At 40.5% G+C, this 24,126-nt stretch overlaps 1 protein-coding gene across 1 annotated transcript in view; it reads right to left on the bottom strand.

The window, feature by feature from the left end:
- Window positions 1-795: 795 nt before the first annotated feature.
- iqgap1 (IQ motif containing GTPase activating protein 1) overlaps window positions 796-24,126 on the bottom strand; it is a 49,046-nt gene continuing 25,715 nt past the window's right edge. The window contains exons 6-37 of the mRNA XM_046032204.1: window positions 22,042-22,109; window positions 21,476-21,589; window positions 20,729-20,907; window positions 20,107-20,194; window positions 19,865-20,022; window positions 19,672-19,756; window positions 19,213-19,376; window positions 18,597-18,757; window positions 18,358-18,482; window positions 17,660-17,823; window positions 13,723-13,813; window positions 13,445-13,612; window positions 12,870-13,012; window positions 12,619-12,789; window positions 12,452-12,535; window positions 12,293-12,364; window positions 11,873-11,942; window positions 11,406-11,770; window positions 11,048-11,211; window positions 10,708-10,932; window positions 9,591-9,731; window positions 9,400-9,484; window positions 6,921-7,153; window positions 6,599-6,731; window positions 6,321-6,423; window positions 5,824-5,959; window positions 5,649-5,736; window positions 4,851-5,060; window positions 4,576-4,742; window positions 3,230-3,352; window positions 2,717-2,825; window positions 796-2,622 (exon numbers count right to left, since the gene is read on the bottom strand). Of these exons, the coding sequence (XP_045888160.1) occupies window positions 2,509-2,622; window positions 2,717-2,825; window positions 3,230-3,352; window positions 4,576-4,742; window positions 4,851-5,060; window positions 5,649-5,736; window positions 5,824-5,959; window positions 6,321-6,423; window positions 6,599-6,731; window positions 6,921-7,153; window positions 9,400-9,484; window positions 9,591-9,731; window positions 10,708-10,932; window positions 11,048-11,211; window positions 11,406-11,770; window positions 11,873-11,942; window positions 12,293-12,364; window positions 12,452-12,535; window positions 12,619-12,789; window positions 12,870-13,012; window positions 13,445-13,612; window positions 13,723-13,813; window positions 17,660-17,823; window positions 18,358-18,482; window positions 18,597-18,757; window positions 19,213-19,376; window positions 19,672-19,756; window positions 19,865-20,022; window positions 20,107-20,194; window positions 20,729-20,907; window positions 21,476-21,589; window positions 22,042-22,109 (4,501 nt within the window). The 3' untranslated portion in view covers window positions 796-2,508. The remainder of the gene's footprint in view (window positions 2,623-2,716; window positions 2,826-3,229; window positions 3,353-4,575; window positions 4,743-4,850; window positions 5,061-5,648; window positions 5,737-5,823; window positions 5,960-6,320; window positions 6,424-6,598; window positions 6,732-6,920; window positions 7,154-9,399; window positions 9,485-9,590; window positions 9,732-10,707; window positions 10,933-11,047; window positions 11,212-11,405; window positions 11,771-11,872; window positions 11,943-12,292; window positions 12,365-12,451; window positions 12,536-12,618; window positions 12,790-12,869; window positions 13,013-13,444; window positions 13,613-13,722; window positions 13,814-17,659; window positions 17,824-18,357; window positions 18,483-18,596; window positions 18,758-19,212; window positions 19,377-19,671; window positions 19,757-19,864; window positions 20,023-20,106; window positions 20,195-20,728; window positions 20,908-21,475; window positions 21,590-22,041; window positions 22,110-24,126) is intronic.

Below are 24,126 nucleotides of genomic sequence, written 5' to 3'. Positions count from 1 at the left end.
CTGTGGGATTACTAATCCCAGTTATTACCAATATATATTTGGGAAGTTGATACCAGGAGGCGGCCGCAGTAATTAATCATTTAAATAGATGTTCTGGGTTCAAGTGAAATCCTGAATTTGACAGTCCCTGCCAGCTCTAGTGTGGTTTCCCTCCCAATTGAGAAAGTCAAAGTTGGGTTTACCCATATTTGAGTCAAGAAAGAAAAATATCATGATTTGTTTTACACATTATAAGAACCCACTCATGCACTGCTAGACAAACTTTTTGTACTGTAGTGATGTGCATGTGTCTTAATATCAGATATACCTTTATGGAAGTACTCTCAACCTGCAAAGGAGGTGGAAGATCACTTACTGAAGTATAAAAGTAGCAATACCACAATGTGCAAATACTCCATTACAAGTGAAACACAAGTATTACCAGCTAAATATACCTTATACAGGAAATAAAATTATTTATGTACCATTGTGAATATAGGCTTTTTTCTTGATATTTTCTTTTCACGTTTGATTACTAATATGTAAGCATTTATGTTAACTCGTTAGCCGATTGAGAGAGAGTTGATTTTACCTGCGTCTATAATCCATCTAACCATATATTATATCTTACAAATTAAAGATATGTTTTGTATGCAGAATGTTCTGTAACTATAGCGGTCAAATAAATGTAGTGGAGTAGATGTACAATAATTCCCTCTGAAATCTAGTGCAGTAGAAGGTAGCATAAAACAGAAATGCTCAAGTTAAAGTGCAAGCACCTCAAAATTGTTTTTAGGTACAGTACTTGAGTCAGTGTTCACATTGCCTCTGTAGAACTTTATTCTAAAACAGGTAAAATGCATTTTAATGGACTGGAAGAGAGCAAATAATATACAGAGAGCACAGTCTCCTCTGTTTCAAAACAACAGTGTCAACCTCTAATCAGGGCAACTTTACATCAGACAGAAAATCAACATCTAGTTCAATATGGTGTGCATTGAATCTCACTTTAAGGCTTCTTGAAATAAGTCAAACTCTGATACAATAAACATTTACTGAAAATTGGATTGTGTAGAGTGACATCTACTGGACCCACAAGTCTAGTTACTGTAATACTGCACATCCTCCAGCTCACTTACATGATCTATCTTAGGTTTTGCAAACATCAACTACAGTATAATGTGGACTGACAACATATAAAAATATAAATAAGGACAACTTCGTTGGATTATTTTCAACAAGACATTATAAAAATCTCTGTATTCAATATCCAGCTTATACTTCTAGATCTCATCCTGTTTTACAGATTAACAGACATGATGTTGTGTTCACTAAACTGATTTTGTATTATACCAATAATATGTGTTTCAGTTATAAAAAGATAAAACGCCTGGGAGAGAGATAAAGAAGTATGATTTCCAGTAAGTTATCTGAGAAAGCACATCTGCACAGCTTCGTGTGCTGAAAGTGGAGAAGTGCCAAGTCTTTCCTGCTTATGAATTTCAGAGCCAAAAGCACAAATGTTCTGCAGGTCAATTCAGAGGGCTGTAGTCACAGCAAGCTCTGTCCAGTCCAAGAAAAACCAAACATTCTGACTTGTTGAAAAAGATAGGACAGACTATGGAGCCGGATTAGTGCCAGCACAGACTGGATTTGAGAGGTGTTCCGTGACTTTGTCACAAGTTATTTAGATTAAAAAACACTATGTATTGATTTCAACAGCTCAATATGAGCATGGCACGTTTTTTTGCAATTCTTGTCAAATACCATGTCTGATGCCACTTTGTCTTTGCATAGATATCAGAATATATGTGTGCATGTTTATGGTGGGTAGAGTCGGGTCAAATCCAAATAAAGACATTGAATCATATTCAAATCAAAATTTGTGAAAAATAGAAGGAGTGTATATTGTTTTTTTGGCCGCCACAACTCTTTCAGTTTTTCTTTCCAATTTGCCTCAAGCAGCAACAAATACATGGCCCAGAGGAGACAGTCATTGAGTCCAGGACCATGGCAGACAAAATACTGTCTCATGTACTACAGCCCTTCTGAAAAGTACACCGGCACTTTGGTATTGGCAGAGGAGATGTTGATCAGGCTTTTATCAGTCAAGTGAGCAAAGAAACTAACAGCTAAGGAAGACACAAAACGTGATCTCTTTACATAAAACATACATTTTTATAATTAATCAAAGCCCATGCACAAGATATTCATAATATTTAAAGTGAAACATATAAATCTTAAACCTCTGACCTAGCTGCAGTTACAGTAAAGGCAGTAAGGACTCCAGTGAACGTCTGTGGTGTGCCGGAGCAAGTCGCACAATGGAGTGTTCCGTTAAGAATAAAGCACATATGGTGAGCCACATAAAAAAAAAAAAAAAAAATAATGCACATAAATTTGCTAAGGCACATAGGAGAAGTGCAGTAGGGAATGTGTAGGAAAGCCAGGATGGTACAGGTCAGGGCTTTCTGCAACCCTGAAAGTGGGTTTTGTGGTTTAAATCAGTGTCTATTGCCCTTTCTTTTTTTATTTTCCATAAAATTTCTTGTTGAGCAGGAAAATGAGCAGGTTGACATTGATGGTGGCCCTATCAAAGAGCTTCATCACTGCCACCCCTTCATACTGCAGCTGGAGGAGATCCTGAGAAACAAACAACGAACAAACAAGAAAAGATCAGACACAATTAACCTAACCGTCTCTATAATATTTACCAATATCCAATGATATCACTGACCTGATATTCTAGCTGTAACGTCTCCAAGTGCACGCCCATTAACTTGGCCTTCACATCAAAAACTCCCACAGACTCTGATGGAGAAATCTCAAAAATAACATTCTTGAACCTGCAAAGAGAGAAGAGTAAGAAAGACTCATAAATGTGGAAAAACCATGCAACAAGAAACTGATCAATGAAAGCCCAGTGGTTTTGAAACAAAGTAAACTAATTGTTTTTCATGAATGACAGTGACAGAAGTTTAAGATGAAGTTGGATCTGTTAAGTTTTAATACATAATGTTGCATAACATGACAGGCAACTAATCAACAGCTCAATTCCATGACAGCAGCCAGTTTAGATAAAGTTTCAAACAGAGAAATCCGAGGAATTCACAACGTTCTCGCCTGAAAAATATACTGTCCAGAATCGCAAGTAGGAGCAACTGATCTTCCTGGAAAACACACTTTTCACCAGAATTTGGTGGGTGTAAATTTTGAACCTTGGTTTTGTGTTAAAGACGGCAGAACTCACTGGTTGGGCTGCAGATCCTCTATCGCGATCAGCACGCCCTTCTCATGGAGGCGAGCGGCGGTGTATTTCTGTGAAACCTGTTTACTCTTCTTGGCCTTGTTGTCACCTGGTTTCTTTGACAACCTGAGGAGAGAGAGAAAAGTCAAACATACAATAATAATAACACCAACATATATTTTTATATTGCCTTTCAAGGCACCCAAGGACGCTTTACATATCACTACAGAGACACAACAAAACAACAAAAGGAGGTCATTCTAGTTTAAACAACATAATACCATCTCTTTGTGCATAGTATTAATGGTTCTTCAAATCTCACTATTCTAAACCTGTGCTGCATCATTCAGCATTTCACATTAGTCTTTGAAATACTTTGTGTAGCTTTTGTGGGAAGTATATTGCACATTCACCATTTAGGAGGAGGAGATTCATCCTTGTTTATCAACATGTTTGGAGAATGATCATCAGGTTTTAAAAAATGGGGTTGTATTTGACACTAAGGAAATTAACAAACCATTTGTACTGGCCTTCATCTGGTATTTATCTTTGCTGTCTGCAGAGTATACACAGTATCTTTTTGATAAATATACTGTCAACTTGATTTGAACCTGTTTCACATCGGTCCGATTTAATGACACAAACACTCTGACTCACAAACACCTGACATAAAAAAGGGAGGAAGACCTCTTCTCTGGTCCTTGGTTCCCATAGTACTGGTTTTCTATCTAACCAGGCAGGTGTGGCACAATTCAGAAATGTGTTTTGAACGGGTAAAAATGGAGAGGACACAGGATGTGAAATTTTAAGATCAGTTTGGGGCACATTGGGAATATGTCTGATGGGAATCAGACATTTACATATACAGTTTAGATAATTCTTGATACTGTGATTGCTGCCTGCCATTTAACCTCTTTTTTAGTCTCCCCAAACGGGGTGGGGAAGAATTGTAGTGGACCTCTGTTTTGATCCTTCCCACTGCCCACCTTCTGGCCCTAGATCTGGGATGTAAACACCCAACCCCTGCTAACCTTCAACCTTGAAATATAATTCTGTCTTTTATGTGCACCACCCTTTGTTAACAGGGCAGGCTTCTGTCTGTGGTTTAATCATGTCCGCGTGTGGGTTGTTTGGGATGAAAACAGTAATTCTATACGACTCACCTTCAAAGAAATGTTAACAGGTAGCCAAAGTACAAGACAAAGTCTTGTCAGTCAAGACTTTGTCAGTCTAAAAGTCAGTCTAATATAGGTCCAAAATTTGAAGCAGTACAGAACATGTCTCGTTGGTGATGGTAATGAGAAGACTGGTAGAAGTGAAATACAAACGTAAAATTAAATGCCACTCACTTGCCCTTGCTGGCCAGGTTGTCCATGCAAGTCTTGATATACTGATTGTAAGAATCAATCTGAACATTGAAAAAATTGGTCTTTGAATTGAGGGCGGCGTTGGTTTGCTGGAGTCTCACAAGCTCAGCTTTCCTCCGCTGACGATACCGTCTCTGGTTTCTGATGTCCTGCAACACACACATGCAAACACATCACATTAAAAAAAAACAAAAAACAAACACGGAGCAGACGGTTGTTTTAATTGTCCGCTTGCAGAGATAATGTGTTTGTTTTACCTTGGCTATGTCGTTGATGAGGTCCTGATAGCGGTTCTCGGGGTGAACCTTCCCCAGCTCTGCCAGCCTCTGCAGGTTGCTCTTGATCTTGTCCTTCTTGCCCTGCAGCGTCAGGCTGTCGTCCACCACCGGTTTGACCTGCTTCATCTTCTCTGGAGTCTTGGCATCTCTGATGGCCCTCCTCTGCATGGCACGCTGGTACTCTGCTTCCTGGCATCCAGGGAAACAAGACAGATTATAGTCATTATAGTTTCAGTTAAATCATATTTATACAGAAATAGCTGTAAAATATATATCTTTAAAATTCAGGCAATTCAATATTTCACTTCGTTAGTGAGAGCATACACATTGTATGTTAAAGTAATTTACTTTAATTTTAAAATTTATATTTGTTTACGTTTGACTTTTTCCCCTCAGTGTCGCATTTGGAAGGAAATTTGTGATGTCTGCTTAAAAGTGCTTGGCATTTGTGTAGCATGTAAATAAATTAGATTGTAATGAAAACAAACAATAGCACTAATAAAACTTACTGGAATTTTAATAGCATCATTAGCTATAAAGTTATTTAATACTCCCTGTTTCCTGTTTGCAAAGGAAGTGGACCCAGAGAAGTAGCCCCCTCTTCCTGTTTTGTGCCATAAAGCTATCCAGTAGCTTTCTATCCAGATAAAATATGCAATGTAGACAAAGCTTCTGGCTGACCATCTTGTGGTAAAAGGTCCGGTTTGTTTACACATCAGTCCACAACATCAGCAGTGTACTATAGTAGCTTTATTGGTCCTAAATCTTATGTCTGACCTGTTCCGCGTTTGCTGCTGAGTCTAAGATCTCAGTCAGAGTCTCCCCAGGCTGGAACCTGATCACATCCACAATGAGCCTCTTGGTGCTGAAAAGAAACAACAAAAACAGTTAGGAAATCATTTCACTTTCTTAAACAACCATATTAATGAATGAATTGACAGTATGATATTACTTGAGCAGGAGAGTCTTGGCGTCCATCTCAACATTGGCCTCACCAGGGACATCAAATTTGTTAGTGAGTGTGAGTGAAACCTCGGTCTTCCCCATCAGCTCTTTGTTGGGGTCGTCAGGAGGAAGAGGATTTTCACCTGAATGAGACAGAGAGCTAATCAGATGAAGGAACACAGTGCTCAGACGATGATATTCTGGGTGGTTTCTATTAATTATTGCTCTCATCTCATCTGTACCCTGTTTATTTAAGACAAGGTCAGACATTCACAGGGGATTCAAAAATTACTAGATATATTTTTAAAATCTATTTAACCATTTTGGAGATGTTAAAGGCATACATATTTTTTTATTATATTATGAGTCAATGTTCTCAAAAAGAAATATTCTCATTCTGCTTTTCTTCTGATTTTGTGAATTAGTTTAATTCTTGTATAGCATACTTTTGCTGGACTGGAACCACACTGATAAAGAAAGCCTTCAGCGTCTCACTCCACTCACCGATGAGAGACTCTATGGTGGGAACCTCTCCCAGGTCCTCAAGCAGCTCATGGATGGGGTCATTGTGCTCTGGAGCAATGGCATCCTGATGGTCCAGCAGCAGCTAACAGCACAGAAGTACCCAGTTAGTATGCTAGTCCTGCTGTAGAAGTCAAAACCTCTCAAAGAGATTGTATAAATATCTGCACAGACTGACAGGAATACATTTTTTGGCACTTCAGCATGCAGTGGGAGTGATTTGAGACAGAAGGGGCAAATGTGAGGCGGTCCAAACTTACTGTGTGAGTGTTGATAATTTCTCCAATGGAGATGTAAATGACAGGTTTGGTGACAGTGACCAAGTCAGAGTATTCATCCACATTGAACTTATCTTCAAGTGAAGGAACGTCACACGCAGCCAGGAAGAAACGCCTGTGACGGAAGATGGAAAAACAAAGTCAGACAAGCAAAGAAAAAGAGTTTTAAACAACATAGAAAACATGAGTAAAAAGGAAACAAACTAAGGAGAAACTGGAAAATGACAAACATTATCCTAAGATTAAGCTTCCACGCACTTAAAACCACATGTGCTTCATACTTCTATAATAACTAACATCAGACCTGAACTTCTGGTAGGAGGCACTGAGATATTCATTGATGGGATTGAGATGGGCGTTGTCTCCCAGGAACATCTTGTTGGAGGCGGCGTGCTGCAGCATCTTGGCGACAGAGCCTAGGTTTCGTCTCTGCTCTGTGGTTAGCTGGCCACCCGCAGATACCTCAATGATGTCAAAGGCATCGGGTGCCACGATAGCCGGGTTCATGTAGCGGTAATACAAGAGGTTCCCCACAATCTGAAAAGTCAAAATAAAATGAGTTAAAATACATTAAATAGTTTTCATGCTTTATGAGCCCGTTTTAGGATGAAGAATCTTACCATAAGCTCTGAAAACTGTTAAACATTAACTGAGCAAAATACATGCACGTGTGACTATTGATTTAACTTTTCAGATTGAAATGAAATTATATTCAAAAGGTACTTTGTGATACAGCTATCAACACAAATACTAGTATTTGCAGTACTAAATTAAATTTAAATTTAAAAAAGGCATTAACTTAACCCATCTAGGGACTGCATTTGTTGTCATACAAAAAAAGAGCTGCAAGTGACATATTTGTTGGCATCTTGAGTTGAGATTTAAGGGTCTCGTAGGCGCTACTGCAAAATGCGGAAAAGCTCTTAATGTGTCAGAACTCATCTTGTGCAGGAAGTGAGCCAGAAGAGTGGCATGGCCCACCTTAATTTGAGCAGACAGAGAGAAGGAGGACACCCCCACCCCGACAGAGAGGCAGCAGCTGGTTGGCAAGGCGGAAAGTGCAGAGCAACAGCAGAAAAAGAAAAAAAAAAGGACAGAAATGAGTAAGACACAAGAAGGAGAGAGCCAGGCAGAAGATGAGAGGAACGAAACTGCTTTCAATGTGGAAGGCAGAGAAGAGGGGCTATGGCTGTCCAACTTGCAAGGATTAAAGGATCAGTTCATCCAGATTTCAACATAATTTTTCTATCACCGTTTGACTACAAACTACTGAATCTGGGTGTGGTACATACATTGTTGTAAAGAATCAACGTGATCTGTTTCAGAAAGTGATTGCAATGTTTTAAGTGCCAGAAAATTCCATTCACCCAAATTGTATCAGGGTAGGGTTGTGACATCAGTTTCAGAGATCTCACCTGCTATATCAAACTGAAATTATCTGCATGGCTAGATACCAGTGGTGTAGTCTACGTGATACGCAGGTATACGCCATATAACCACTAGGAACGGTCAAAGATTTCCGTATACCCGCTTAAAATAGCAAGATGATACGTAACAACATGGTTTTGTGACAGAACTTTCACACGTTCATTCATAAATTCACACCGTCTGTGTTGCGAAGCTCTGAACTGACGTTTGCTGCTTCCGTGGCCTGCGACCGGGATCTGACGTCACCTACCAAACAACAACACAGCTGCGTGGTGGTCACTCGGCGCACGTTTGAAATGAACTTATGTGAATCACTGAAGGAGATGTGAAACGCGAGCAAACTCAAACGACTCTCTTTTAGTGTTTTCGTAAGCCTGCAGCTAAAGCTGATGCCGCTCCGGGTGACACTGCAGCAGATGACACGAACGTCAAACTTACTGAAACACAGAAAACGAGCCAGATGAGGCTGATGCTGTCATAACGTTACCTGGTGAGTGAAAATAGCACATAGGCCTATGTTATCATTCGCGCTATCATTAACGGAACTGTTACAGCATTGTTGGTCTATTGAATTGAATCTAGAACTAGTTAACTAATGGTTTTTAGAAGATAAGTGAGCTTGAGAGGATGTGGACCCCTTTTGGTGTCCTCAGTGCATTGAAAATTGCCAGCTGATAAAACCAGATTCATATAACATCTAAGGCTAAATATAGCTCTTAACTGGCTGAGTTAGATGGTGATTAACACTAAACATTAGACATTTCCACCATAAATTGTTGCAGAAAATGTCTCCAGAATGCAGGAAATTAAATGTTTAATGCTGGGGGAGGACCCCCAGACCCGCCAATGTATATTCATCAATAATTATTTCTTTACATACTATTAAAATATATTCTAGTCTTGATCTTGTGACCCCAATATTCTGGATTGTCACGTCTCATATGCTAAGTGTTTTGTCACAACTCTAATCTGAGCCCTAAAATGTCTCCACCACTTTTCAACATAAAATGACACCCTTTCCCACCTGTGACTGTCATTGGCTGTTTAAGTCTTTGCGTTGTAGCCTAAGCAGTCCTTCAGAATGGTCTCTATGACATGCACATGCATACTGTATGTATTAGTGAGTGTAGTAGTGCTCATGGGACGTCACGCTGGGACGGGTGAGTATGAGGCTGGGAGGGAAAAATCACAGTATACTCACTAGAAAAAAATAGACTACACCACTGCTAGATACCACTGTGTTAAGTCGGAGCTGCGAAATTGCATGTATTTTTGTAAAGTTTGGTGAACTGCCCCTTAAAAGTCCATGGTGCACAGAGTGACAAACATTAAACCTACAAATTAAACATGCAAACCTTGAGCAGCTCATCCTCTGTAGCATCTGGGAACTTCTCATGGAGGGTGTCCTTTAGCACCTTGGAGATGAAACGCATCCCGTATCTGACAAACAGTGTGAGACGGGCAAGGTTAGACGGTGAAAAACATTCGAATTGTTGGTTTGTGGCTGTAAAAGTGCGGAAAGTGATGCTTTAAGTGAGGAACGTACGGAATTTTCTCCACAGAGACGACGATGGCAGACAGGAATTTGTCAGTGATCGTCTTCATGTTCTTGATGGAGGCTTCCAGCCTTGTCCTCACCTCCTCGTGGGCCATAGCCTGCTCTGGAGTCACGTCATAAGGCAGCTTACTATTGAGGACAGGACAGAAAGAGATGGAGAAAAGGAGGAATCATTAATGTTAATCATAACCTTTGAAGTGTTTTTTGTTTTACTAGTGTGCAGTAGCCATTTTGTCAAAAAACACTTCCTCAACCAAGCAACATTTTCAACTTTAATTTGGAGAAATTTGCTAGTATCAAACAAAATATCTGCCAGTCGGGTAACTACTAATGACAAAATCAGATCAGGCCACACCATCTGATCTTCAATCTACAGTTACTATAGAAATATGCTAGTATCAAACAAAATATCTGCCAGTCGGGTAACTACTAATGACAAAATCAGATCAGGCCACACCATCTGATCTTCAATCTACAGTAGTACTATAGAAAGAATACTTGATACAAACAAAGATATAACATCATTTTTATAGTGAACACTGTGCCTTTGACCAACTCAACGAAACTAAATAAACTAAAATGGTGTTTTCCTCTTAACCTTGTTCTAAGAGTGGTGTGATTTACCATAACTAGTTTTCTGTGTGATAGCCATTCAGTCTATTCTTCACACGTTACTTGCCAGATTTTATTCTGGTGTTTATTGCTCATCGTTTGTAAATGTCATGCTAAGGCTGGGCCTATGTAAAGCACTTTAAATTGCCTCTGTGTTTTAAAATGTGTTATACAAATAAGAAAATCTGCTTTGCATTGGCTGAGAAAAATCAAGCCCAGTTGCTTTGAAACAACTGGACTAGTGTAAATGTTACTTGACAATAGTATTTAACAGTGATAAGAAAAAAAATAAGATTTACTCATCCAAAACTAAGTTATATGGCTTTGTTGATTAGCTGTTTTTGCAGTGATGTTGCAGTATGTTCTTCCCATGCATGGATTATTTATGGTTAAACTATGGTAAAATTAGGAAGCCATACTATTACTAAGTAGAAACCTTCAGTAGAAGTTTTCAGAGGGACGCAGGTACAAGACAAACTCCTCTCCAGCTCACCTGGCCTCTCCAGTCTGCGTCTCCATCTGGTTGACCCAGCTCTTGTAGATGTCCACCGGGTCGGTCTTGATGTTGAGCGTTTTGTCATCCATGATCTCCTTGACGACCGGTGCCAGGATCTGCCGCAGTGCGTTCTGTCCCCGCGTACCTCGGTGGAAACTCACCACCATCTTAATGACTGTTGGGTTTCCTGTGACGATCTCCTTCATCTGGTCCACTTTTGACCTGCAGACAGTTGTTAAAGGCAAAATTTTACTGTGTATTCATGATCCAGGCTTCATCTGATTTAAAACTGTGGTCATAATTTACTGTTGACTAGGTTTCATTGCTTGCGTCTCACTTGATCTCCTCCTGCAGGGCAGTTTTGAAGAGCTTGGACAGCAGGTACTCCTCTCTCTGGTTGGAGGCGTAGTTATACAGGGTGAAGATTACAGAGTCCATGAACTTTGTGGATTTATTCTGTGGCATCTGGAAGATCAGCTTGGCGAGATATGTGGGGTTGGTCTAAAAGGAGGCAGAAATTTGGTAAATATTATTAGAGAGGTATCAGCTGGTTAAACAACTACAGCCACCAGTGTCTTTAACTTTATGATTCTAATGTTCAGCAGCAACATATCACTTGTTTTAGTTAAAAGAGAGACCCTAATAAAAAACACAGAGAGACAGCAATCAAACAAGAGATATGTATTTGGTGTTACCTGTAACAGGTAAAAGAGGTACTGGTAGGCTTCCAGTTTGTCCCTCTTCTCTTTGCTGAGGGCCTTCAGGCCTCCCCTCTGCTTGTTCATCATCATCATGTCTGACAGCTGGCCCTTGTTCTTCTTGGTCAGCTTCTTGCTGTGGGACACCACCTCCTGCAGCGTGATCTTGTTCTTCACCAGCAGGCCGATCTTGATGTCCATCAGGTTCAGGTCGTTCTCCAGCTGCTGGTTGGAACGAATGTTGGTGACAACCTCCTCGCGGAGCCGCATCAGTTCCAGCTCCTCCTGGAAGTCCTGATCGCTGTGGTCGAGCAGGTGGACGAACTTTCTCACCACCGCCATCGGGGGATCGTCAGCGCTGACTGTGTGAGAAAGAACATTTTGAAACGATGGGCGAGTCAAGTGACCACCAAAACTGGAGACCAATTCATTGCACAAAAAAAGGTGAGTTTGATCCTACTCACTCAGCGTCTTGTAGTCGTCTCGGGCCTTGTTGGCTCTAATAAAAGCCTGAATCTTCACCACATCTTTGATCTGCAGTGTAAAAAAAAAAAAAGCTGATCAATACTCTTCATTATAAACCGTACCGCAGGAATCCACTGAGTCAGAGTGAAAATGACTTCACACATGTCAGAGTGCTAAATGAGCCATCTGCCCCCCTCAAACCCCACAGGACACGGAGTAAATGTCAGAGGATGTGTCAGGGGAAATTTATCCACAGTTATTTAAAGCTTTTATTAGATAATGGTGCAATTTGTTTACTTTAAACCCTATTTCTTGTGACAGAGAATTTACAATGCCTTGTCTTGGTTCTCTTTTAAATTGTCTAAAACTCAATTTACAGGTAATTTTGTTTAACAAGTTTTTAGGCTATTAACACTCACATGATCTTGGTAGTACTTTAGGCGATCCTTATATTTCTTACGAGCTTGGTGCATCCGAACCATGGCTTGGATCTGAGAAAGATGAAAACAAATCCCTTAGTTTTAACTGTATTTATATACTGATAATATTCAGATAAAAGACATTGCGTATAATTTTACCTTGACAGCCTCGTCACTGTGGTCTTTCAGATACTGCTTACGGTCTTTGAACATCTTCCTCTGTTTGTGGCCTTTCCAGTGGGCCTGAATAAAAACAGATTGATAAGTCCTCATAGAAGACAGAAGGTTCAATGTATTTCAGGATAATGTGCAAAGTTCTACCTCACCTGTATGCATGTAACAGCTGGGCCTTGGGATTTCAGGAAGTTCATCCGCTCCTTTAGGCCATTTCTTATCAAGTAGCCACGGCAACGAGCTTGCAGCTTGGCAATTAGAGTCTCGTTGGCCAGCCACAGCTGCTCTCGATTGTAGGCTGTGGTTACTCCAGAAACCACAGACTGACAGAGAGAATAAAACCAGTTTAATGCCGTGTTAAAAAGCCACAGTCAAGCAGTGCTGCAGAGGGATAGTAACCTACCTGGATGTCCTCTTTGTTGAGCTGAGTGTTGTTTTGTAGGAAGCCCTCTGGCTCCACCCAGGTGCCCTCCTTGGTATTCAGATTATAGTAGTAGTTGTGTCCTCCCTTCACCCAGTGTTTCACCCATTCACTGCCATTATCACCTGGACAGACAGCATTATAGAAGGCAAGTCAGCAAAATGGAGGAACACCATGGGCCAATAATTAGGAAGATACATCATCTCTACATTTTTGTTTATTTCATTAATTCAGTTTTCTTTTGGAAATCACATGTAAAAAAAAAAGCAGGCTTGTGCAGTTTGTAAGTACAGCTTTGTGTTTGTAGGAGGTCTATCAGACTCACAGAATAAGGAGCTACTTTTATTTGAATTAGTAAATTATAATATCATCAGGGCAACTTTTTTCACCTTAAACACAATGAAAACCAATGAAAAGATGCATCATGCCTTAGAGTCTTACAAGAATTAAACATTATCGAAAGGCACAGGGCCTCACTTTTCTGATGACATTAACTACGAAGTTGTGAAAAATTGCATTCGTCGTTCCCCTTATTCATCCCTAAATTTTCTCCTCACCTTCAGCTTTTTTCTCGTCTTTGACCTTGACCAGGTCATCCTGGTAGGTCTGGGCACACTCAGAGGTGACACCATACAGGCCTGTCCCGGGGTTACGCAGAGCAGCTAAGGTCAGAGCTGGATCGCCACTGTCCACTGCCTCATTGACAGCCTGGATGGACTGCGAGACTGCGGATACAAACACAAACATCAGCCTTTGCTGCTCTTCACACTGTCCTAACATCAGGAACATTGGTATAAAATGGGTCCAGTAAAATTAAACGAGTGTGTGCTCTTACACTGTAAGGCCTCCTTTGTGTCCTGATTAGCCTTCAGAATGGCATCCTGGATCTCATCCAGCCACACCACAGCAGAGGGGTCTTGGGTCTCCTGGAGGGACACGGGAAAATATGTTCAGAAACTAACACACACCATCTGTCCACTAACTGATCATGGACTCTGCCAGTCTATGTTTTCTCCTCCAAACGCCAGAGCTGCATACCAAAGATGTTTTTTTATTTAAATGAATGCTATAAGTGAAAGACACAATATAGCTAATAACTAGTAGATAAGAATACTCCAAATGTCATTCTAACAAATCTATAACTGGTTATCTCTCTAGGCTGAGAGATAATTGGTTAATTAGCAGCCTTTGTGTACTTAAATATGGTTATTAAATAGCAAATACACTCGCACTCCTGGCATGCAGATTTTGTCTCATGTTGACTTATTGTTGTTTTTTTAATCATGGAGGAGTGTGTTCTACAAATTCTCCCTGGCAGTTTTTACGTAAACTACAGTCCTTTACTCTATGTTAACTATAGTATGTTTTGTATTTTTCCTGATAAGTTATAAAAATACACCACAAAGACAAACTTTATCGTTTAAAGTGTGTTAATTCAACTGTTGCTTAAATGTTTGTACTGTTTCATCAAAGTACACACATTACAACATCTCCTACAGTTGCACTGTATTCTGTTCTATTTTATATTTAACTCTGTGATGGATTTTTACAAGTGTGTTTGAGAAGCCTTTGCTCTTTGATTGTGCTCTTGCTCCTGCAGTAGACAGAAAAATACACCGGAAACTGACCTAAATATGCAAGAGATGTCACCAATAGATGTGTAAAGTGTTACAGGGTAAAATGTTTCCTTTATATAATTTGATTCCCGTTGCTCTTCATACAAACCAGAACGAGACCTCAAAACTGAATTCAACACTATTACAATGAACTGTAGTGACACTTAACTGCATCCAGATGGCGCACTCTGTCTCTGTATAAAGTATGTGGCTTCTTTCTAACTGCTGCTGCTGCAACTCATTTGGTTTCGGCCTCCCCTACCATGGGCGCCGCCCTTTCATGTTGAGCTACAGGGTAGCTGAGAGGAGGTGTGTGTGTGTGTGTGTGTGTGTGTGTGTGTGTGTGTGTGTGTGTGTGTGTGTGTGTGTGTGTGTGTGTGAGAAAGAGGTGGGCGGGTAAGACTGAGAGCTGATCTTGAAGATTTCTAATGCAAGGGAATGGGGGTTGATCTTTATAGTAAACAAAACCTTACCTGGGCAAGTGCTGATTAAGTATTTGTATGTTTGTACTTGCTGCTCTAATTGGTATCTGTGGGCAATGAGTCACTGTAGCTGGTAGGGAGGTGGTAGACAGGGTGTGGTGTCAGAATGGGTAGGGGACTGGAGTAGGACTTGGGGTACTTACAAGCACATCATGAAAATAGAGGAAGTGAAAACTGAGGGAGTTAATCTTACTAAACCTTTGCGCAACACCGCTTTCCCCACCTTTTTTTTTTTTTTTATACTTCCTTAGAAACCCAGAGGTCATTCATTTATATTTAGGCACAAGCATGGGAAGCTTGAAAACACACATACAGAAGAACACACACGCAGACAGAAACATATAAAGTCTATCCCAGTTGAGATTTTTGCAGTTACAAAGTGAAGTGATAACCATCTCAAAAGGCATACTGTAATAGACTATATTCGGGTTGTTAGTAAGTAGAGTCTGGGCAGGACTTCCTGCTGTGTATCTAAGCACAGCCCTCATGCCCCAATCAAAGCAAACTTCTGCCTGACTGTCTGGCTTCTTGGTGTCGCATCATTAAGAAAAGTCACAAATTGAACTCCTCTCCTGCATCCTGACTACATCTTGGCCATGAGGGTCTTTCTCCTCAGTCAATCCCACCTCCTCTGAGCTGCAGACGTCCCTCTAATCCTTCAGTCTCAGCTAGGGAATATCTCGTTTGAACTGACCGTTTGAAACCCAATACAAAGCTCAAGCACCACTAACCACTTCCCCTGTCTTTAGCTCATCACCTCAAACAGCCATGTTAACCAATCAACAACCAGACGATGGTGTGTGTGCCTGCGGGTCTGGCTCATTTATTACAATGTTCAGCTTTCTGCCCATTTATGGAAGCAAATGACTAAGACCCGGCTTGTTATTTCCTATGCCTGTGAAATCAGCAGGAAAATAGTTTGCTTTTTTTCCCTCTTATTTTTTTTTTCTGGGTCCTGTTATGAAAGTGTGACAAGTTCCCACATGATGTATTGAAGGGCATGTTCAAAAGTAAGTGAGTTTACTTTTAAAGTAGTGTGCGCAGTGGCCAAATATTCTCCAACCTTGATAAGAGACTTCCTTTATCTGTATTTACACAGAACAAAAACAGACTCAGTACTTGCATGAATACACTTGAGAATTGTTCTATTTACAGACTTTGTTCTTACGCAATCGGAAGCGAGCATTTAACTTGAGTGGTAAGAACTCCCACTTTATGCTTATTTAGGGATTTTCACCTCCTCTTTTGTGCACAGAGGTAAAACCATACTGAGCTCCTACAGTCTGAGTTCACCTGCTGCTCTTTTGGCCTTTGCTTCTCCTAAGGCAGGATAAAAAACAAATATGGTTGTCTTCCTGTGACATGCAAATGGGCTGCACAAACACACATTCAAGAACCAAATTTATCACCTCACCTCATTAAAGTAACGATAACACAGGCAAATGAGTCAGAGAGTGCTGATGAACCGCATTCGAGAAAGACGGTGCTTTTGTTCAACGCGTGTCCACTGGACTCACAGATGCACGTGTGAACCCCAGGAGTGTTAATGAAAACAGAAAAGATAGGTCAAGCCCCAGAAAACTGAAGCGACAGAGTGAGCAAGGAGACATACAACAGGAAGTGAGTTGGGGGTAAAAGAGATGACATCAGCTGTCAGGTTGTGTCATGTGGCGCTCGCTGCTCAGAAGTCTGAGTCACATGTGTTTGCAACCACAATGGGTCTGGGATCCCACTGAGCTATACACATCACAATAATCCATGCATAAAGCAATTGGGTATTTCAGTGACTTAAGACATTTAAAACTTTTGGGGCCTTCATGTGATGTAATGCACCCTGATGGTCATACTGGAGGCACAGCACTTGCAATTGTTGGCTGGATGCTTCTCAAAATGTACAAGTGGTATTGTATCAGATAACTGGTCCTTTCAAAATAAAAGCAAAACATGACCAGGCATGATATGGTATGTGATTCATTTTGTGCAAGTGGAGCTGGCCGGCCTTGTCATATGGTTGAAATCAGCATCATGATATAAAAAAAAAATACTGTTTTGTCAGTATCAATATATATTAAAATATAATAAATGCTTAAACTGAACAAAAAAGTACCACTACAGGTGCACAGTGCAGAGAATGAACATGTGTTGGGACACGCATCATTTGCAAAACTATTCATTTGAGGGTATGAATTACCATTACCATGAATTGTCATTTGGGTGCATGAAATCTAAAGGAAAAAAGCTCTGATATCTTGCTCAACTGGAGGCAGGAGCAGAATTATGAGCTTGAACAAATATTGAACTCAAAAAGCTGCACATTTAAGGAGGAAATGGTCCTGTTTTACACTGACAATAATGACACCTTCAGTACAAACATTCAATAGAATAGTTAAAACACACCGATATTTATCATATGTCCAGTCATACTGCGCATAGCCTTGACAATTTTTAACTGTATGAGCTGCAGTAAAAAGCCTGTTAAAAGTCTAGATGTTAACTGTATCCAGGCACTGTTTGCATGAAGTGTTTGCATACAGCTTACCTGAATACTAGATACATACTAAAAGGCAAATCACACAGGGAGGGACCAGGACACCGAAAACAGTAGCCGGGTAAACCTCAACATCAGCTGAAAGACCCTTCCCAGATACCGGTGTATGTTGTGTGAGTGACTTACATGAGCCTTCTCTCTGCGGGCCTCCAGCAGTTTATTATGGTAGTGCTGAGCCACAGACGGGTCCACATCTGTGAGCTTGGCTGACGGGTTCTGCAACATGGCCAGCGTCTTCATGGGATCTCCCTCATCCAGGGCCTCATTGATCAGTCCAATCGCAGCAATACCTGCAAATATATACAAAAACTCTGAGTTTATGATCACTATATAATAATATGGGAGGGATGAGAAGGAAGGTAAAAAAGTTCAAAACGTGGCATCTTCTGACAAATAAAGATTAAATTTAACGCAAAGCTTTTGAATATGTTGGTATACTTCTGAACCTGTGGCCAACAAATTTCCTTTCCCAAAGTGAAGAAATAATTTTGCCGGTCATGTAGCCTTCTACATAAAACTGTATTGTACCAGACAATTAATAAATAAAAAAAATACTATACTTACTATTGATGGAGTATTCACTGTATACTATTTAAAGGCTAATTTTGTTTTAGATGTTTACTACCAAACCCTGGTCAGATCACTTGTTAGCACACAAGCAAAGAGCCTATTAGCTTATCTGGTAACCATTTTTAAACATTTTGACTTGATACAGATCTAACTTGGATTGAAACGTTGTCTATCAAATAAATCTGTTTAGGAGTCAGCGTTACTTTTCATTTATAGATTTAGTATTTGGGTGTCCGTGAGTGTCCGTCTCTTACGTTCATGCTCCTCGTGCACAGCCTGGTTGACTTGGTCGATGCAGGCTTGAATGTCGTTCCAGGTCAGGTAGTCGCAGCCGTCCTCTCTGGCTGCTGCCTTTTGACGCATCAGTTCATCCATGTACCTGAGGAACACACAGGTACGGTACTACATCAACAGCCTGCCTCGCCCCATTGAAGAAACACACAAAAACCTTAGACATCGCTGAGGCAATCTGTCTCCCGGCGTGTGTGCTCACCTCTGTGCATATTCATCCTCCACGTTACTGAGTCCAGTGACAGCGCTGGACAGTTGTTTCCAGAGGGCAGCTCGATCTCCAACATCCAACGCCTCATTCATCAGCACCACCGATGACAGCATCTCCACGGCAACAAGCAGCTCAGGGTGGGACAGTGAGCCCTGCGGGACATCGGCCATAAATTACCTCATATGTCAAACTGCTAATGAAGACCACCAGAGGCAAAATTATATTGTTGGTGTCTTGATTTGTTGTTTTCTAATGATCCCCTAATCAAATGACTGACTAATTGTTTCAGATTTTGATGGAAATTAGAGAAAGTAAAATTTTGGTGCATTTATTATGTTATTAATTGGCAAATTAGGCAAGAAGGTGGTACATTTGTGTGTCTCATAGTCTAATCAGTTCAACATACTATGAAATAAACTTTGTTATCAGCAGAGAGGGCTAGATTGGCATAGCACAATATAAACTGTACAAATTACAGATAACTTGTGACAAGGTAAGTAGTTTTCATTTTCAGGTCAACTGGTATTTAGACTCAATGGTCATGTGTTTTTTTAAGAATGATGCAATGGTGCAGGTTCTCATTTTGTACGCGTTTCTTCATGGTTACCTCAGGGCTTTGTTGCTGCAGGCTGACTAGCTCTCTCTGGTAGAGGTCTGCAGCACTGGGGTAGACTTCAGGGAGCTGAGCATCAGGGTTCATCAGCTCTTCCACCGTCTTCTCTGGCACACCCGCCCTGATAGCAGCGTTGATGCGTTCCACTGCCTTCAACACTAAACACACAGATTATTAACGGTCAAAGGTGAATTAGAAGTTCAGATACAGATGCAGACAAGGAGAAGACGAAATGATCAGGGTTTTTCCTGCATAGAGAATTAAGCTGGTCGCCTCGATCAAATTTGGTCCCGCCCGCAGCTTTCGACAAACCTGACAGGGTCTTCATAGTAAACACTGTTTTCTAACAAGATCTGCACTTTGCAGATTTCTGTCATTTGAAAATCAAAATAAAAACCCTAATGATCTCGAGAAATTGAGAGAAAATTTCAGATGTATTTGATATGCTCATACTCTTTAGGTAGCCTTCTGCCATCTGATTGGCCACATCCACACCACTCTGCAACTCATCCTTAGTCAGGGCTTCTCCAGGAGACGCCTAATAAAGAAGAAATCAAGTTGAGCTCATAATGAGAAGACAGAGAAGCAGACTTTTCACCTTTTTCTTGACATAAATGTCCAGCTGTGTTTGCACACAGATCCCTACCTGCTCTTTATTCTCTCGGTCAGCCAGCAGCTGTTTGAGGTACCAGTCTTTGTTCTGAGCCTGCAGGTTCTGAATGCCCACAGCTTTAAGGGCCTCATATAACTTATTCTCATCGCCACGCAGCAGTGCCTGTTCAGCTGCATTCAAGGCGTTGCTCACTGTAGGAAAAAGGTTGACATTTCACCACTTTATCATGGAAACCAAGACAAGTGAACAAATCTGTGTGTGTTAATGTGGCATACCGTTAACCTTGTTGACATTGCCCTGGATTTCAGCCTGAGTGAGAAGCTCATCATATATATCTCTCTCTGCGTCTGCATTCTCCATTTGCTGTTGAAGCAGACCAATAAAAATGTGGCCAACAGCAAGCAAATTACAACAGGATTACACATTAGTACTACTTATCATCATGATACCAAAGTAAAACACATTTCTTTCCATAGGGTATTTTTGTTCTCTGAATTTTGGTCATTTATTCGCTTTGCCTATTGGCAAAAACCAACATTTTAGATTTTAAATCATAATGCTGGCAAATCTGTCAAAAGACGACGGAGTGATTTCATTCCTCTGCCATCTTCCAGCTACCATTCTTTACTGTAGTGGTTGTTTTAGTTGTCCTTGTGGTTTGTGAGACCTCAGCGCTTTGCTCTGTCTCATGCAAAATATTTCTTCTGCTTCAGGCAGCATATTCAATTATTTTCTAATTAAAAAGCAGACAACGGCTCACATGAATCCCCTCATTTTTAATTATCTGGCCTCTCAAGCATAAAATGCCCCCAGGCAAACATACTTGTTTGGCCATCTGAAGCCTGTGCACAGCATTGACAGCACAATATATATGTGGAGTAGCTTAGAACTTCGTACCCGTTTGCGTGAGTTCGCCACCTTCTCTCCCTTGGCCTGGTACAGTGTGTCGTGGTACTGACGAGCACAGGTGGAATCCAGGTTGACCAGCATGGCGTTGGGGTTCTGCATAGCAGCTACCGTGCCCTCCGGGACGCCGTGATCAATCGCCTCATTGATGGCGATCACAGCAGCATGTACTGAGGATGGAATGGAAGATGGTGAAGAGCTGGCTTCATTTGAATTTTAGGGGTTATATCAGCATGTTTTATCTGACATTACAGATAAAAGATGTTAAATATCAATAAATCAATACTGTATCTTATTGCACTCCATCTTGTCTTACTGATATAGAATATATCAGAATATATATTGATCTTAAAGGAATAGTTTGAGATTTTGGGAAGCACGCTTTTTCGCTTTCTTGCCATGAGTTAGATGAAAAGATTGATACCACCCCAATGTCTGCCTGTTAAAAATGAAGCCACAGCAAGGAGACTGTTAGCTTAGCATAGCATTAAGCATACAAGCAGGGGGAATTCTAATCCATAAATCAATGTAACTTCAAAGTCTATAGCCATTATATTGGAAATTTGGGGGAAATCAGTGTTGTGTGTTGCACAAAGATAACTTTGATAATTTTAGCTGTAATTGTGTCGAGGGTCGAGGAGATTTGTATCCATTTCATTATAAAATCATGACTCAACAAAACTATATCTGTAGCTAACAGATCCCGCCCTCTCCCCGTGACATCTGAGCTCCTCTTACATGCAGCTTCATCCACAGAGAGCTCATTGGCCAGGATCCCGCCTATCTTGCTGAAGGCGGGCATCTGGATTCCATACTTTTCCAGCTCACTCTTCATGTTGTTGATCTCCTCCTCTGAGAGAGAAGACATAACAGGAGGAACAGATCAATGGGTTGAGGGGACAAAAAGAGGGAAGCAGAAGGGGGCTGGGTTAGGGAAGTGAGAGACTGTGGAGACAGACTGTTCCTGGCTCATGTGTGATAATCAGATTTCTGACTCTGGCTCTGGAACATGGTGCTGAGCGGGAACTCAACTGACAGGAAAAGCTCTCACAATTACTAATGACTTAAACATTTCCGCAGCTCCTCACCACCGGGGCCTGCTAAAAAATAAAAAATAAAAAAGACAGCTCTGTGCTCCTCCTCTCAGTACTGTTTTTCAAATTCAACACATTTTAAACTTCATGTTAACTTTGGCAACATGGTGACATTTGCAATGCTCTGGATTTAAGATGACATAATTGGGTTAACGGGGACAGAATGAGGGAAACAGATGCACAGACTTGTGTTCAAGCTCACACTCTTACCAGTGAAATCTACTTTCCCATACAGATCTTGGATCTGAGGGGCCAGGCCAAGCTTGAACAGGTACAAGCTGTAAAAGAGGACAGAGAAACAATAAATAAAGAAGCGTGACAGAATGCATCAGTAGCAGAGGTGGCACAGGGACGGGAGCAATACAGAAAAAAAATATACGAAACACAATTCCATGCAAGTTTTTACATATATTTTACATGCATTTTTTGGTCATGGAAATTACTTTAGTTCATCATAAAAGACATTGAGGGGAGTAAGGGGAGGGGACAGGTCAGACCAAGCAAATATCAGGATGGAACCATGCCACTTTAAGGCAAGGCAATAAACATTTAAACATTGAACCACAATGCTGCTCTTGCCTGTTAGCTGCAGATTATTGCGAGGCAGGTAGAGGAAAACAGACATATGTACTGGAAGTATTTGTAGTAATTTGTTTGTTCACCTACTGGTACATAGTGAGGTAAAACAATAATTCAGACTGTAAACTGATGTTATAAAATGTGTTGCTTCTATACGTTATATGGATGTGAACAACATGTAGTAAAGTTAACGGAGTTTGAACAAGAAGAAGAGGAAGAGGGTGGATAAAACCAAGAAGAAAAAAAAGAGGAACAGAGTTCTGGTCTCTCGTCAGTCTTGATAGAAGATTTGATAGCAGGCAAACAGTACATCATGTCTTGACCTGAGTCCCCTAAATTATGTAAAATATGTTCGGCTTGATATATATTTGCTTGCCATGAAATATTCTGTGCTGATTCTGCTATACAGCTGATCTGTCTGGTTCCAGAGACTGGCTAATGTCTGGAGATCTGTCTGGCTAGTGTCGATGCTACACACTAGGTAGCCTGATATTAACGGAGACGTTGCGTTCCTTGTTCGTTTGCATCTGATACAAACACATCATCCTCTAGTCAGTCACTGTATATTTGTAAAAACTATTTCGAATAACTCTCGTTGTGTGTGCTGTGTTTGTGTGCTTGCATGTCATTCGTTTAATGATGTTTGTTTACTATTTGTTACTGTTAAAGTTACTTGCAGTAATCCTGATACATAAACTAGACTCCATAAATATTGACAGGCTTGCTGTCCCACAAAAAACATGCCACCTTATCAAGGCTATATTTCTTTTTTTCATTTATTTGTTTATTTAACAGGGACAGTGCTCATTAATTAACAGTAAAATAACTGTAAATGAGCCAGAGTTAGCTCAACAGGCTAATTTTCCTCTGTTCAATTATTATGAGGGCAACCTAAAATAAAGATTTAAAATGACATAAAATGACTTTATACAGTCCACACGTAATAACAATATATACAGAATAGTAGTAAGACAGGTACAACACACAACAATAAGTAACAAACAACATATCAACAAACAACATAGAACAAGAAATGAAAAAGACTTGACAAAAGACAAACAAGCAACAAATCTCAGTAGGCAGTCAGTAGTCTAATGTGCACATGATAAGTATTTGCTTCTCTTATCAGCATTGGGAACAGATTCCATTGTTTAGATAAAAGCACTTCTTCGAGTGGGAATGATACAATCCACTCTTGTGATACCTCTGGTAACATGAGTGCCTGCTCTCTGCATAACAAATCTCTTCAGTGGAGGTGGGGCGGTGCTGTGTAATATCTTATAAACTAGACAAAGGTTACTATAATTAATCAAGTTTTCCCAACTCGGAAGCAGATGGGTATTTAAAATTTGACAGGTGTGAAAACTATGAGGTTTCGAATCTAAAACTTTGATAGTATGTTTATAAAGACTTTCGAGTGGCTTCGTTGTGGATTTGTTAGCCTGTGCCCAGCTTGTCAAACAATATGTAAAATGCGGGATAATCATGGCATTCATATATATATTATAGCGGTTTCAAAGCAGAGTGATTGTCTAACAAATCTAAAGTTGCTTAAATTAAATCTAACTCGTTTGCACATACTTTTTCATGAGTTCTAAAAGAGAGATTCGAATCAATCCGGACACCCAGAGGCAATATTTCAGCAGAGACACTAGTACTACTAGGGGGGGGGGGGTTCCAAGGGAGCACTAAAGGGAGGGGTGGATTTGTTTAGCA

This window comes from Micropterus dolomieu, linkage group LG20 (assembly GCF_021292245.1).
Source record: "Micropterus dolomieu isolate WLL.071019.BEF.003 ecotype Adirondacks linkage group LG20, ASM2129224v1, whole genome shotgun sequence".
Lineage (NCBI taxonomy): Eukaryota > Metazoa > Chordata > Actinopteri > Centrarchiformes > Centrarchidae > Micropterus > Micropterus dolomieu.
This window is presented reverse-complemented; position numbering and strand designations above follow the sequence as displayed.